Source organism: Bos taurus, chromosome 29 (genome assembly GCF_002263795.3).
Source record: "Bos taurus isolate L1 Dominette 01449 registration number 42190680 breed Hereford chromosome 29, ARS-UCD2.0, whole genome shotgun sequence".
Taxonomy (NCBI): Eukaryota; Metazoa; Chordata; class Mammalia; order Artiodactyla; family Bovidae; genus Bos; species Bos taurus.
This window is the reverse complement of record NC_037356.1, coordinates 18,756,006-18,771,448: the sequence shown is the minus strand read 5'-3', so window position 1 is coordinate 18,771,448 and position 15,443 is coordinate 18,756,006. Positions and strand designations below refer to the sequence as shown.

Below are 15,443 nucleotides of genomic sequence, written 5' to 3'. Positions count from 1 at the left end.
TTTTACAAGATGAAAAGAAGTCACAGAGATAGTTGGCTCAAGTTTCCGCAACATTAAAAATATGTAAAATACCACTGATACATACGTCTTAGAATAGTAAGCATAGTAAATTTAATGTTTTGTATTTTACTTCAAAAAATTTTAATTGAAAAAATGAGGCCAACACAAAATATTTACTTGGCAAAGCAACCTCAATGACCTAATTGTCTTCTTGGTGAGTAAGTACATTTCAAAGTAGAGAAATGAAAAATTAAATATATGCATGTTCAAAAAAACCATACATATGTTATTAATATTTGTATTTGAATCTTTGGGTGTTTGGCATTTTAAGTAAATTTTAAGTAAAATTATCTTTAAGGTAATTTGGAAAGGTTACCTTTGTAAATCCAATTTAACAAATTAAATTGAGTAACTGATCTAGATTTGTGATTATAAGTTCACATCTCATTTATAAAAGGATTTGAAATATATCAAACAATGTATATGGTTATACATTTAATGTGCTAGATTTGTAAGAATTACTCAAGTATTCTGAAAAGACTGAAACTGAAGTACCTAAAAAAGAAAACACATTAAATGCATAACTGCAGTTTAAAACATCTAAAGCATTTAACTAAAATGCCTAAGTATTATTCAAAGGCCCTGGAAAATGTTATTTAAAATGTTAATATCCATAAAAGGAATAAGGTTCTTTGTAAACACGCCATGTCTCCTTCACTGGCTGGGAACAGCTCTTGGGCAGAACTCTATCTCACTCATCTTCCTCTCCCTAGCACTCAGAAGAAGGATATAGTAGGTGCCCAGGGAATGTTAACTAATTAATTAAATAGATTGCTAAGGTAGGGCATGGGGACAAGTTGTAAGCATGTTGGCAGGGGACACAAATTTGAACTATTTGTGGAGACTACATAGTGTGTGTGATTTATGAGTCTGTGATTGAGCATGTAGGGGTGCAGATTTGTGGTTTGTAAAGGAGAAGTGATTCATGTATGTGCGTTATCTACAGATGTGCCAGGTGAGTAAGGGAGAAACTTCCCAGGGCTTGCCCTCTCTACAGCTTGGGCCAGGCTAGAGTCATCCACTGGTCTTTTCTCCTCCCACCCTGGTCCCTTCTTTCCTACCTTATATGTACATCACTCTCCAGTCCATAGGCCCCATGTTCAACAGCTTTCTCAAAGGACATTATGGTATTCTCAGGCCCCAGCTGTGTAAGAAAAGGACATCAGGCCTTTAATCTCACAGTCTTTTCTGCTGACATCCCTTTTAGGGTAGTGACGGGGCCCAGTAAGAAAGGACTTTAGAAAGCAAAACTTGATTCCCTTGGCTCTTTGTTCAAAGAACCTGCCTACATTCTTGTCTACCAAATCTGATTCAGGGACTCTGCTCATCTGAGGCAATGTCACTGGACACAATAAAGAGAAATGGACTGAGAATTAGGTGAGTTCAAATCCAACCTCTACAATTAATTACTTATTCTTGTCATCTCAAGTCAACCCCTTTACTTCTCCAGGGGGTTCCGAGGATCTGATGTGCCCTCTACACCCATGCACACCCGTACTCGCCCACATTCTTCATGCTCAGACCTACCATGGGTGCACCTCTATGTCCAAAGAAGTACGGCTTGGGTGCCAATTTATTCTTCTCCTGAACACAGGCAGAAAAATTCCCCAATGGAAGCAAATAGAGACACAAAAGGATAAGAAAAAAGGGCAATCCAATAGCCACTTGTAGAGCTGAAAAAGTTGAAGGAGAAGGAAGGGGGGAAAAAAGGCAAATAGGAATGGAGAAACATCCCAAGCAACTAACTATCCCCAAGCAACAACAAATAAATACTTAGTCCATGGGTTCACTAACTCTGCAGACTCACTGATTTACTCTATATTTCTTCACATCCTTATGTTCTCTCAGTGATTTGAAAACACAGGAATATCCAAATATAAGCATTATTATTAAGTCACTACTGTTAACAAATGTAAATTTACAAAGGAATGAATTATACTAGAGGTGGGAAGCAAAGGAAAAAGAGGGACTGTTAAGGAATATCTTCTCAGAAAAAGGAGTTTAGTTGGTTCTGAGAAAGCCCAGAAGCCCTTTAAAAATAGGCTTTGTTAGTCACTGAGTCATGTCTGACTCTTTGTGACCCATGGACTGTAGCACACTGGGCTCCTCCATCCATGGGTTTCCCAGACGAGAAGACTGGAGTGGACTGCCATTTCCTTCTCCAGGGTCTCTTCCCAACCCAGGGATCAAACTCACATCTTCTGCATTGGCGGGTGGATTCTTTACCACTGAGCCACCAGTGAAGGCCAAAGATAAGCTTTAAATGCCTCTATTTCAGGCAGTAAGGTAGAGTAGAAGGGATAGTGCTGATGTGTGTTTGGTTGCTCAGTTGTGTCCAACTCTTTGTGACCCTTTGGACTAGCCTGCCAGGCTTCTCTGTCCATGGGATTTTTTAGGAAAAATACTGGAGTGGGTTGCCATTTTCCTACTCCAAGGGAGCTTGCTGACCCAGGGATTGAACCTGAATCTCCTGCATGGCAGGCAGATTCTTTACCTACTAAGCCACTGCGGAAGCCCAGAAGGGACAGTAGTTGACAGAAATGTGAATTCAAAGCCAGATGCTACTACTTTCAAATTGTGTGACTCAGACACATTGCTTAACCCCTCTGGGTCTTCATTATCTTCATCTGAAAAATGGAGCTATCTTGATACTAACATCTACTTCATAGAATTGATATGATAGTTGACACCACAGGTACTCAGTATTTTGCGCTCCCTCTCTCTCTCTCTCTCTCTCTCTCACACACACACACACACACACACACACAGAGCCTGACCATAATACCTATTTATCATTGGCTATTTCCCACTTACTATTTTAGACCTCTAAAAATTTTACCCATTTTTAAGTTTTAAAATTACCACCTATGTCACTTTTGAACATAGATCTTCAGCTCTAACCTCTCAACTTTGTAAGCACATTACACCTCTTGTTTCTTTTTCTCTCATTACATGTCATCTGGTATCTTCTGATTCTAGCTAAAATTTAGGAAAAGAAAAGAGTTAATTATTGTTTCTTCTAATATCTTGCCCCCAGAAACATTTCCTAAAACTCACCCTTCACCTACATATATACCCATATACAAACACACAAGGGCAACACTGCAATCCTAGTCTTTCTCTTGCCTGCATCTTTATACAAGTAGGATGCAAGCACTCCTTGTTTACCAGTAATCAAAAAGACACAGACAGAAGGTCCTCCTGGTTTCTCAGTAAGGGTGTTGAGAGATAACTCCATTCTCAAAACTGTTTCATGTACACCTCTGATTCTTATTTGTTTCCATGATATTAGGGCGAAGAATGGAGAGGAAACCAGTAGCAGAGGCACACACTTCTGCTTCTGGGGAAGTTCCCAGATGTGACAGGGACTCACGTGCTTCTACTCTGAGTTACTAAGATGTACCCATGGATATCTGCACCTGGTTCATGAGTTGAAACTAGTAATATTTAAATACAAACTTAAAGAACTGGGATTTATACCATCGTTCTGGTCAAATAAAATTGCCTCTATTCTCTCCCTAACCCCAATCCATTTCAAGACAGTCAGTATGTAACAAAAGAGAGAAAATTCTTATTTTTCTAGAAAGAGAATCCCTCTTAAAAGAAGACTGGTTTGATCAGGGAAATGCTATGATAGGTCATGTGGGGTTGTCTGACTATAAGGAGCATGACTGAGTAATAAGCTGAATGAATTTCAAAGAGGTACACTGGTGGCTATCTATCCAGCTTGTTTCACTGAGTAAGGTACAGAAGTTAAAGGCAGAACCGAAAGGATCAGGCAAGGTTCCACCCACAGAACATACCTTCTCCTTCCAAATGGATCAAGTAGAAAGCCAAAGGCCATGAAAGAATAACCATCATAGCTATGCTGCTCAGGTGTATGTAGGGAGCAAAGACCTGGGAGAAAGCCAAAAGTCAGGCTGAACACATCTGAACAGACAGGGCTACCACTAAGAATGGTGCTTACCTGCAGTGACAGCCCAACGGTGAGCCATCTGTCTTTCCAGTAAGTGAATAAAATCCAGAAAAAAAATGAGCATATCACAATCACTAGCAGAATCAGGATCTGGGGAAACAAAAAGAATTTCCTGACTTCCAAGCACTAATCTTGGATGAGAACCATCCTTAGGAAATGTATGTGTCCCTGTAGTGTCTGGGTCCTCATTTCCTCATGCTTTTAACCTAACCAACCTGCAGATGCTCAACATTAGATGAATTCAATAATTTACCTTCTTTGCTTTCTGGAGAAAAAACTTACACAGCTATGTATATGGCCCGACACCTTTACTAATTTATCATCTCCACCTCAGCTGGGTCACCATGAGTACTGCCTGGCATGTCTCACTCAGCTTCAATACTGGCTATTATAAATATTCACTACTCTTTTACATGACTCAATATGGTAACAAATAAAAAATATTTTGTAAGTAAGTACCTTTTCAGTGCATGTTTTCCCCAGCAGACTGTAAGTTTCAAGAGGTCAAGGACAATATTTGTTTATAATTATATCTTCACTGCCTTGCAGAATATGTCTGATTCATATAAAATACCCAATAAATATTTGTTGAACTGATGAAAAGTATCTGCCGGCCAGAACACTATTTCATTGAGAAAGAACACTGAGACCAAGAAGATACAACTTTAAATTTTTCTCCTTCAAATATAGTTTTTCTGCTTCTATGTTGCCTGTAAAGAATACTTGGTTCCCACTCTTTCATAATCTCTATAAAAAAGCAATTGAATTAAACCTTCTCACAAAATAATTCCAGATCATACTGCCTTCAATGGTTAATTTTCCAAACATTTAAGAAAAAATATTTCCACTTTTACAAGCTCTCCTAGAGAATAAAAATGAGGGAATGCTCTCTAACTTGTCTTATGAAGCCAACAAAACATTGATACTCAAATTCAATAAGGACATTACAAGAGAGAAAAATTATAGTCCAATTTCTCCTATTAACAGATGCAGAAATCTTAACCTATTAGCAAATCAAATGCATTACAACACAAGGGTTTAATTGTCAAATAAGATTCACATGAATCTTCTGTGATTCTGTGAGCATACCCAACACCAAACTTCACTAATGATTGAAATGATATAGTCAATTAAAGATAAAATTTTTTCTTGTGGGAAAATCTGATTCTATCAAATGCAGCTATTCATAAAAATGTCTTTCCTCTCCTGTATTAGGATACATGCTGATCCTGGACTTAAAATATAAGGTGTGTTTTTGTAGCAATATTTTTTGGAATCCATTTTCTTGAATAATGGAAATAAAAGCAAAAATAAACAAATGAGACCTAGTTAAACTTAAAAGTTTTTGCACAGCAAAAGAAACCAAGAACAAAATGAAAAGACAATCCACAGAGGAAGACAAAATATTTGCAAGTGCTGCAACTATCAAAAAACCAAACAACCCAATCAAAAAAGGGCAGAAGACCTAAATAGACCTTTTGCCAAAGAAAACATATAGATAGCCAACAGGGAAATGAAAAGATGCTCAACATCACCAATTATTAGAGAAATGCAAATCAAAACTACAATGAGGTATCAACTCACACCAGTCAGAATGGCTGTCAAAAAAAGTCTACAAATAATCATTGCTGGAGAGGCATAGATAAAAGGGAACCCTGCTAAACTGTTGGCAGGAATGTAAACTGGTGCAGCCAAGGGAAAATGGTTGGAGGTTCCTTAAAAAACTAAAAGCAGAGCTATCATATAACCCCGCAACACCACTCCTGGACATGTATCTAAAGAAAAACATGGTCTGAAACAATACATGCACCCCAATGTTCATTGTAGTACTATTTACAATAGCCAAGACATGAAAGCAACATGAATGTCCATCAACGGATGAATGCACAAAGAAAATGTGGTACACAGATACAACGGAATAAAAAGAACGAAATATTGCCAATTGCAGTAATGTGGATGAATCTAGACCTTGTCAAACTAAGTATGTCAGACTGAAAGGCAAATATATGATTTCATTTATATGCAGGATCCAAAAAAAGATACAAATGAATTTATTTACAAAACAGAAATAGATTCACAGACATAGAAAACAAACTATGGTTGCCAAAGGGGAAAGGAGAATGGGGAGGGAAAAATGAGGAGTATGGGATTAACAGATACACACTACTATATATGAAATGGATTAAAAAACAAGGATCTACTGCATAGCACAGGGAACTATACTCAACATCTTATAGGGATTTATAATGGAAAAGAATCTTAAAAAGAATGTATATGTATATGTGTTTATAAATGATCACCTGGCTGTACCCCTGAAACAACACTGTAAATCAACTACGCTGTTGTTTAGTTCCTAAGTTGTGTCCAATTCTGGTGACACCATGCACTGCAGCACGCCAGGCTTCCCTGTCCTTCATTATCTCCCAGAGTTTGCTTGAACTCATGTTCACTGAGTCGGTGATGCTATCTAACCATCTCATCCTCTGCCATTCCCTTCTCCTTTTGCCTTCAATCTTTCCCAGAATCAGGGTCTTCTCCAATGAGTCAGCTCTTCACACCAGGTGGTCGAAAGTATTAGAGCTTCAGCTTCAGCATCAGGCCTTCCAATGGATATTCAGGGGTGATCTCCTTTAGGATTGACTGGTTTGATCTTCTTGCAGTCCAAGGGACTCTCAAGTCTTCTCCAGCACTACAGTTTGAAGCACCAATTTTTCAGCGCTCAGCCTTTTTTATGGTCCAACAGTCACAACTCTCACATGACTACTGGAAAAATCATAGCTTTCTTTAAAAGGACCTGTGTCAGCAAAGTGGTATCTCTGCTTTTTAATACACTGCCTAGGTTTCTCGTAACTTTTCCTTACAAGGAGCAAGCATCTTTTAATTTCATGGCTGCAGTCACCATCTGCAGTGATTTTGGAGCCCAAGAAAATAAAATCTTTCACTCTTTCCACGTTTCCCCCTTCTACATGCATGAAGTAAATCAACTATACTTCAATAAAAAGAAATTTGTTAATCTGAGGTGTGTGTTTTGAGCAAAATGTATGGAAACTTTGATTCCCAGAAGGAGCCTTTTGAGTTACAGAGCATCCTTATCTTATATCCCATTAATTATGCAACTCGGGTCAGCCATGTCTCCCACAATACAAATTTATAAATTTCAAGATTATTTACAATAAGCAACCCAAATATACCAGGTTATATTCTGCTAAAAATTTTCATAGATAAAAATTCTTCACTATCTTTTGACTAATAACTATTTTTAGTATGTTTAAATACCTTTGATATATTTATAAAGAGTTTTGATTCATTCCTCTCTGAACATGCCTAAGTGGAAGGAAAAAGGTTATAGGCCTGGTACTAACCCTTTCCTTTGGGATTTATTCTTTGCACACTAAAACTGAAACTCCAAGCCCCACAGAATCCCTGTTGCCAACAGAAGCAATCTCTCCTCAAAAGTCCAATAAACCTAATCCTTCAATGGATGAAGCCCTGACTAAGGTGGTCACCTTTCAAGGGGATGCCCACTCTTTCTCATACCTCACCTGCATCACTTTCCATTGTCTCAGTTCAGTTCAGTTCAGTCGCTCAGTCATGTCCAACTCTTTGCAACCCCATGAACCACAGCATACCAGGCCTCCCTGTCCATCACAAACTCCTGGAGTTCACCCAAACCCATGTGCATTGGGGCGGTGATTCCATCCAACCATCTCATCCTCTGTCGTCCCCTTCTTCTCCTACCTCCAATCCCTCCCAGCATTAGGGTATTTTCAAATGAGTCAGCTCTCCGCATCCAGTGGCCAAAGTATTGGAGTTTCAGCTTCAGCCAGTCCCTTCAATGAACACCCAAAACTGATCTCCTTTAGAATGGACTGGTTGGATCTCCTTGCAGTCCAAGGGACTCTCAAGAGTCTTCTCCAACACCACAGTTCAAAAGCATCAATTCTTCGGCACTCAGCCCTCTTCACAGTCCAACTCTCACATCCATACATGACCACAGGAAAAACCATAGCCTTGACTAGACGGACCTTTGTTGGCAAAGTAATGCCTCTGCTTTTAAATATGCTATCTAGGTTGGTCATAACTTTCCTTCTAAGGAGCAAGCGTCTTTTAATTTCATGGCTGCAATCACCATCTGCAGTGATTTTGGAACCCAGAAAAATAAAGTCAGCCACTGTTTCCACTGTTTCCCCATCTATTCGCCATGAAGTGATGGGGCCAGATGCCATAATCTTAGTTTTCTGAATGTTGAGCTTTAACCAACTTTTTCACTCTCCACTTTCACTTTCATCAACAGGCTTTTTAGTTCTTCTTCACTTTCTGTCATAAGGGTGGTGTCATCTGCATATCTGAGGTTATTGATATTCATCCCAGCAATCTTGATTCCAGCTTGTGCTTCCTCCAGCCCAGCATTTCTCATGATATACTCTGCATAGAAGTTAAATAAGCAGGGTGACAATATACAGCCTTGATGTACTCCTTTTCCTATTTGCCTACAGACTTATAATCAGAATTAGATCTAAGAATACTTCAAGACATGGCTTTATTAAATTTACTGACCAAACTCTACAGTATATGTAGGAAAAAATCCTAAGATTGTTAAACAAGGAGAAAAGAATTCAGGACTGGGCTAAACTTATATATGTACGGGCTTCTCTTGTGACTCAGCTGGTAAAGAATCCTGCAATGCGGGAGACTGGGTTCAATCCCTGGGTTGGGAAGATTCCCTGGAGAAGGGAAAGGCTACCCACTCCAGTATTCTGGCCCGGAGAATTCCATGGACTATATAGTCCATGGGGTCGCAAAGAGTCGGACATGACTGAGCTACTTTCACTATATGTATGTGTGTGTGTGTGTGTGTAATTAATTTATTTATCCATCCTAAAGGAAGATATAAGCATCTGAATGCAGAGTTCCAAAGAATAGCAAGAAGAGATAAGAAAGCCTTCTTCAGCAATCAATGCAAAGTAATAGAGGAAAACAACAGAATGGCAAAGACTAGAGATCTCTTCAAGAAAATTAGAGATACCAAGGGAACATTTCATGCAAAGATGAGCTCGATAAAGGACAGAAATGGTATGGACCTAACAGAAGCAGAACATATTAAGAAGAGATGGCAAGAATACACAGAAGAACTGTACAAAAAAGATCTTCACGACCCAGATAATCATGATGGTGTGATCACTCACCTAGAGCCAGACATCCTGGAATGTGAAGTCAAGTGGGCCTTAGAAAGCATCACTACGAACAAAGCTAGTGGAGGTGATGGAATTCCAGTTGAGCTCTTTCAAATCCTGAAAGATGATGCTGTGAAAGTGCTGCACTCAAAATGCCAGCAAATTGGGAAAACTCAGCAGTGGCCACAGGACTGGAAAAGGTCAGTGTTCATTCCAATCCCAAAGAAAGGCAATGCCAAAGAATGCTCAAACTACTGCACAATTGCACTCATCTCACATGCTAGTAAAGTAATGCTCAAAATTCTCCAAGCCAGGCTTCAGCAATATGTGAACCATGAACTTTCTGATGTTCAAGTTGGTTTTAGAAAAGGCAGAGGAACCAGAGATCAAATTGCCAACATTCGCTAGATCATGCAAAAAGCAAGAGAGTTCCAGAAAAACATCTATTTCTGCTTTATTGACTATGCCAAAGCCTTTGACTGTGTGGATCACAATAAACTGTGGAAAATTCTTCAAGAGATGGGAATACCAGACCACCTGATCTGCCTCTTGAGAAATTTGTATGCAGGTCAGGAAGCAACAGTTAGAACTGGACATGGAACAACAGACTGGTTCCAAATAGGAAAAGGAGTAGGTCAAGGCTATATACTGTCACCCTGCTTATTTAACTTATATGCAGAGTACATCGTGAGAAATGCTGGGCTGGAGGAAGCACAAGCTGGAATCAAGATGGCCGGGAGAAATATCAATAACCTCAGATATGCAGATGACACCACCCTTATGGCAGAAAGTGAAGAGGAACTAAAAAGCCTCTTGATGAAAGTGAAAGAGGAGAGTGACAAAGTTGGCTTAAAGCTCAACATTCAGAAAACTAAGATTATGGCATCTGGTCCCATCACTTCATGGGAAATAGATGGGAAACAGTGGAAACAGTGAGAGTCCGTATTTTTCTGGGCTCCAAAATCACCACAGATGGTGATTGCAGCCATGAAATTAAAAGATCTTACTCCTTGGAAGGAAAGTTATGACCAACCTAGACAGCATATTCAAAAGCAGAGACATTACTTTGCCAACAAAGGTCCGTCTAGTCAAGGCTATGATTTTTCCAGTAGTCATGTATGGATGTGAGAGTTGGACTGTGAAGAAAGCTGAGTGCCGAAGAATTGATGCTTTTGAACTGTGGTGTTGGAGAAGACTCTTGAGAGTCCCTTGGACTGCAAGGAGATCCAACCAGTCCATCCTAAAGGAGATCAGTCCTGGGTATTCACTGGAAGGTCTGATGTTGAAGCTGAAACTCCAATACTTTGGCCACCTGTTGCAAAGAGCTAATTCATTTGAAAAGACCCTGATCCTGGGAAAGATTGAGGGCAGGAGGAGAAGGGAACAACAGAGGATGAGATTGTTGGATGGTATAACCAACTCCATGGACATGAGTTTGGGTGGCCTCGGGGAGTTGGTATTGGACTGGGAAGCCTGGTGTGCTGCAGTTCATTTGGTTGCCAAGAGTCAGACATGACTGAGCAACTGAACTGAACTGATACAGCAAAGGAAACAATTAATAAAATGAAAAGACTATCTTTTGAATGAGAGCAGGTATGTGGAAATCATAGGCTTGATAAGGGGTTAACATCCAAAATATATAAAGAGTTCATACAGCTCAACATTAAAAAAAGAAACAACCCAATTTAAAATTGGGCACAAGACCTGAATAGACATGTTTCCAAAGAAGACATAGAGATTGTGAAAAAGGCACATGAAAAGATGCTCAACATCACTAATCATCAGAAAAATGCAAAGCAAAACCACAATGAGCTATCACCTCACACCTGTCAGAATGGCTATTGTCAAAAACTCAACAAATAATAAATGTTGGCAAGGATGTGGAAAAAAGGGAATCCTAGTACACATTGGTACAAATGTAAATTAATACAACCGCTATGAAACACCGTATGGAGGGTCCTCAAAAAAACTGAAAACAGAACTACCATATGTTCCACCAATTCCATTCCTGGAGTTATGCTAAAGAAAATGAAAACATCAATTCAAAAAGAAATATGCACCCTAATGCTCACAGCAGCTTTATTTACAATAGCCAAGATCTGGAAGCAATCTAGCTGTTCATCAACAACAGATGAATGGATAAAATGATGTGATGAGTGTGTGTGTGTGTGTGTATGTACTTACACACAATGGAATACAACTAGGACATAAAAAAGAATGGAACTTTGCCATTTTCAAAAAATGGATGGGCCTGGAGGATACTATACTTAGTAAAGTACCTCAGACCGAGAATGAGAAATACTGTATGTTTTCATGCATATGCAGAATATACAAAATAAATGAATGAATATAATAGAACAGAAACAGACTCACAGATACAGAAAACAAACTAGTGGTTACTAGCAGAGAAAGGAGTAGGGGAGGAGCTAGATAGGGAAAGGGGATTAAGAGACACTAACTACTAGATATAAAACTTAGCAAGATACAAGGATGTTATGTACAGCACAGGGAATATAGCCAGCAGCTTATAATAATTTTAAGTGGAATATAATATAAATATATTGATTACTATGTTACATACCTAACACTAATATAATACTGTAAACCAACTATACTTCAATTTAAAAAAAAAAAAAGGTAGCCGATGCATTATAAAATTGGGATGCCAGCAATTCCTTGGTGTAATATAGAAGAAAGAATTCAATGGTTTATTGAGAAAAGGTTTCTGGAATGCTATCACCTATAATAAGCTAACCCATACCATACTGGGCTCTACGGGCAGTCTCAGAGTCCACTGAAAAACACATAGTGAGAAAGTGTCAGCATCCTTGAAAAGCACCATAGTGGCCATGCTTTATGCCTAGATAAAGGTGAGGGGTGTTGCCACTCAAACTGGCTTCCTGAGTTCAAAGGCAATGATGAGATTCTACTGTGGCAGAGGCCAAATAGCAGCACTCACTTCCAGGGGCAAGGTAAGCATGGTTTCTGTAAAAGGCACAAGGCTAGAATGACAACCAGAATGGTACAACCGTAGGGTTATAACTTGGTAGTAACTAACTGATCATGCTGTCCCAATTCCAAAATAGATGGTGATCTCAACAGGCCTGTTTATATACTTTTCAGTCTACACTCTTTCCCTGTAAGAACTTACAACTTCAATTTCCATCTGTTCTAATCCTTAAATCTACATTTTCAGTTCATACTTTCCTTTTGAAAAAGAGGAAATTTAAGGAGACCACTCAGAGAATTTGACATGCTCCTGGATTTGAGGAAATACAAGGAAAACCATGCCTAAAAAAAGTCTATAAATACCAAGAAGCTATGCTGGAGATGCTCAAGCCCATGGCAGTATAAGACAAGGGAGGCAATGTTGGAAATGAGCTGCATGTCTTCAGATGCTGGATCAGTAATGACTGCGTCCTCATAACAGGTATGGATCCTTTGTAATTGCTAATATAACCTTAAAGGGCTTCAAACTAAGGGAGAGTCAAAAGGACCTTAGCAGAGAAGCATCAGGGAATACAGGAAGACAGGCATTCACTTTACCAAGAGAGTTGCAATCAAGGTTCTCAGCAGAAAGTGAAAGTGAAACTAAAGTTGCTCAGTCGGGTCCGGCTCTTTGCAACCCCATGTACTGTAGCCTACCAGGCTCCTCCGTCCATGGGATTTTCCAGGCAAGAATACTGGAGTGGATTGCCATTTCCTTCTCCAGGAGATCTTCCCAACCCAGGGATTGAACCCAGGTCTCCCGCATTGTAGGCACACACTTTACTGTCTAAGCCACCAGGAAAGTCAGCAGAAGGGTCTCTGAAGATACACATGGAAAAATCCATGCAGTTAAGAGCCAAAAACTGCATTTACTTGGTCCTGTTAGAATCAACCCCTCCCTGTGGGACTGTGTTCTTTCATCCTACCTCTCCTTTCCCTTAGCCATACTCTGGAAGAAAGGTAAAAGGACAATCATGCTCTTTCCACCACTGCAGGTCCCCAGCCCTGGGTCATGTGAAATAGGGGAAGGGAAATACTTCATGAAGTTGGAGTGAAGCAAAATTTTTAACGAATGAAACAATATTGTTCTTGTGACTATAAAGGACTGGGGAAATAATGGAGGTTGCCTAAGATTTTATGGGAATGAAAAGAACAGAGTCACAGCGTCCATAGTAGGGAGAAAAAATAAAGTTTAGGTTCAGTTCCTTCAGTACATCAGTTACCTTTCTTACCAATTTAACGATTTCAACTAAAACGGTGTAAGTCGACTTTTTTTTATAAGGGGAACAACAAAACAAAGGGAAGCTCTGTATTTGACACAATGCTAAAGAGGCACATTCAGTCCTGGTCTCAGGACTCCTATGAAGATTCAGATGTCCTACCTTATGACACCAGTGCAGGTACAATTCAATCCCCTCCCAAAGCAACAAAAACCCAAGTACCTGAAAAAAGAAAAAAAAAAAAAAAAGATTATTTTGAAATCCCCAAGATGCTGCCAAAAACACTTTCCTGAATTCAAAATTCTTTCACAGTCTGGTATTACATTCACTTCTTGCTACATCAGCAGTTTTCATATGCTGGGAATTTGCCATTCTGTTCCTCTGCTAAAAAGCTCTCCCCTTTCCCATGCCACTGAAGCTTCAAAGAAAGTTCACATGTCACCTCCTACTTGTACCTTTCACCAGCAACCCCTGGAAGAATTTATTATTATCTTCTCCAGGATTTTGCAAAGTTAGTATACTGATATCTTTCTTGAGTTCCTACGAATTTCTTGGTAGGTATTACCAAGAACACTTAGAGAACAGAGAGAACAGAGGTCACTTCTTAGAGAACAGAGGTCAGGGGCCAGCCTTTCCAAGGGTCACCTAAAAAACCTTTCTTGAGGAGCCAGTGCCACTGTTATAACTACTAGCCACTATCATTAACATCAGTATTTAGGCAATAAATCTTAGATAGAATTTGAAGCTAAATCTAGCCAGTCACCAAGTCAGTGTGGAGACAGGAACGGAAAAACAGAGTCCTCAGATGCTCAGGATATGAATGAGAAAATGTATGAGACAGATTTTTATCAAAACAATTTCACGAATATAGTTCACTTGTTCTTTATTCAGCCTTATAAAATACCATTTTATTAAATATTATCTTGCCCATTTGGAAGAAAAGAAACTGAAGCCCAGAAGGCTGAGGCTCCACACCACAACTTCCAGGATGATTTTCCTAAATAGAAATCTGATTTATGCTTAATGCACTAGCTCACTTTTCAGGCCTTCCAAGGTCTGTTACAAGCCTATCCTTTTTCTTCAACATCCCCTGAATTCAGTTCAGTCGCTCAGTCGTATACGACTCTTTGTGACCCCACGGACTGCAGCACATCAGGCCTCCCTGTCCATCATCAAATTGCAGAGTTTACTCAAACTCATGTCCATTGAGTCGGTGATGCCATCCAACCATCTCATCCTCTGTCATCCCTTTCTGTCCCCTTCTGTTCCAGCATCAGGGTCTTTTCCAATCAGTCAACTCTTCACATGAGGTGGCCAAAGTATTGGAGTTTAAGCTTCAGCATCAGTCCTTCCAAAAATCAGGACTGATTTTCTTTAGGATTGACTGGTTGCATCTCTTTGCAGTCCAAGAGACTCTCAAGAGTCTTCTCTAACACCACAGTTCCAAAGCATCAATTCTTCAGCATTCAGCTTTCTTTATAGTCCAACTCTCACATCCATACACAACTACTGGAAAAACCATAGTTCTGACTAGACAGATCTTTGTCAGCCAAGTAATTTCTCTGTTTTTTAATATGCTGTCTAGGTTGGTCATAGCTTTTCTTCCAAGGAGCAAGTGTCTTTTAATTCCATGGCTGTAGTCACCATCTGCAGTGATTTTGGAGCCCAAGAAAAGAGTCTGTCACTGTTTCTGCTGTTTCCCCATCCATTTGCCATGGAGTGATGGGACCAGATGCCATGATCTTAGTTTTCTGAATGTTGTTTTAAACCAGCTTTTTCACTCTCCTCTTTCGCTTTCATCAAGAGACTCTTTAGTTCTTCTTCACTTTCTGCCGTAAGGGTGGTATCATCTGCATATCTGAGGTTATTGATATTTCTCCCAGCAATCTTGATTCCAGTTTGTGCTTCATTCAGCCTGGCATTTCACATGATGTACTCTGCATATAAGTTAAATAAGCAATAACAATATTCAGCCATGGGAATGGACATACTCCATTCCCAATTTGGAACCAGTCTGTTGTTCCA

The 15,443-nt window shown here is 39.5% G+C and overlaps 1 protein-coding gene across 9 annotated transcripts in view; it reads right to left on the bottom strand.

Annotated features, from left to right (window-relative positions):
• The window catches only part of GDPD4 (glycerophosphodiester phosphodiesterase domain containing 4), a 148,804-nt gene that overhangs the window by 96,815 nt on the left and 36,546 nt on the right, over positions 1-15,443 (bottom strand). For 7 of the 9 annotated variants that reach the window (XM_059883237.1, XM_059883236.1, XM_059883239.1 and 4 more), the window contains 6 exons: positions 13,581-13,640; positions 4,028-4,126; positions 3,864-3,957; positions 2,962-3,039; positions 1,588-1,733; positions 1,122-1,204 (listed from right to left, as the gene is read on the bottom strand). In XM_059883237.1, the coding sequence (XP_059739220.1) occupies positions 1,122-1,204; positions 1,588-1,733; positions 2,962-3,039; positions 3,864-3,957; positions 4,028-4,126; positions 13,581-13,640 (560 nt within the window). The remainder of the gene's footprint in view (positions 1-1,121; positions 1,205-1,587; positions 1,734-2,961; positions 3,040-3,863; positions 3,958-4,027; positions 4,127-13,580; positions 13,641-15,443) is intronic. The other 2 variants (XM_059883235.1, XM_059883240.1) reach the window with 2 other exon arrangements.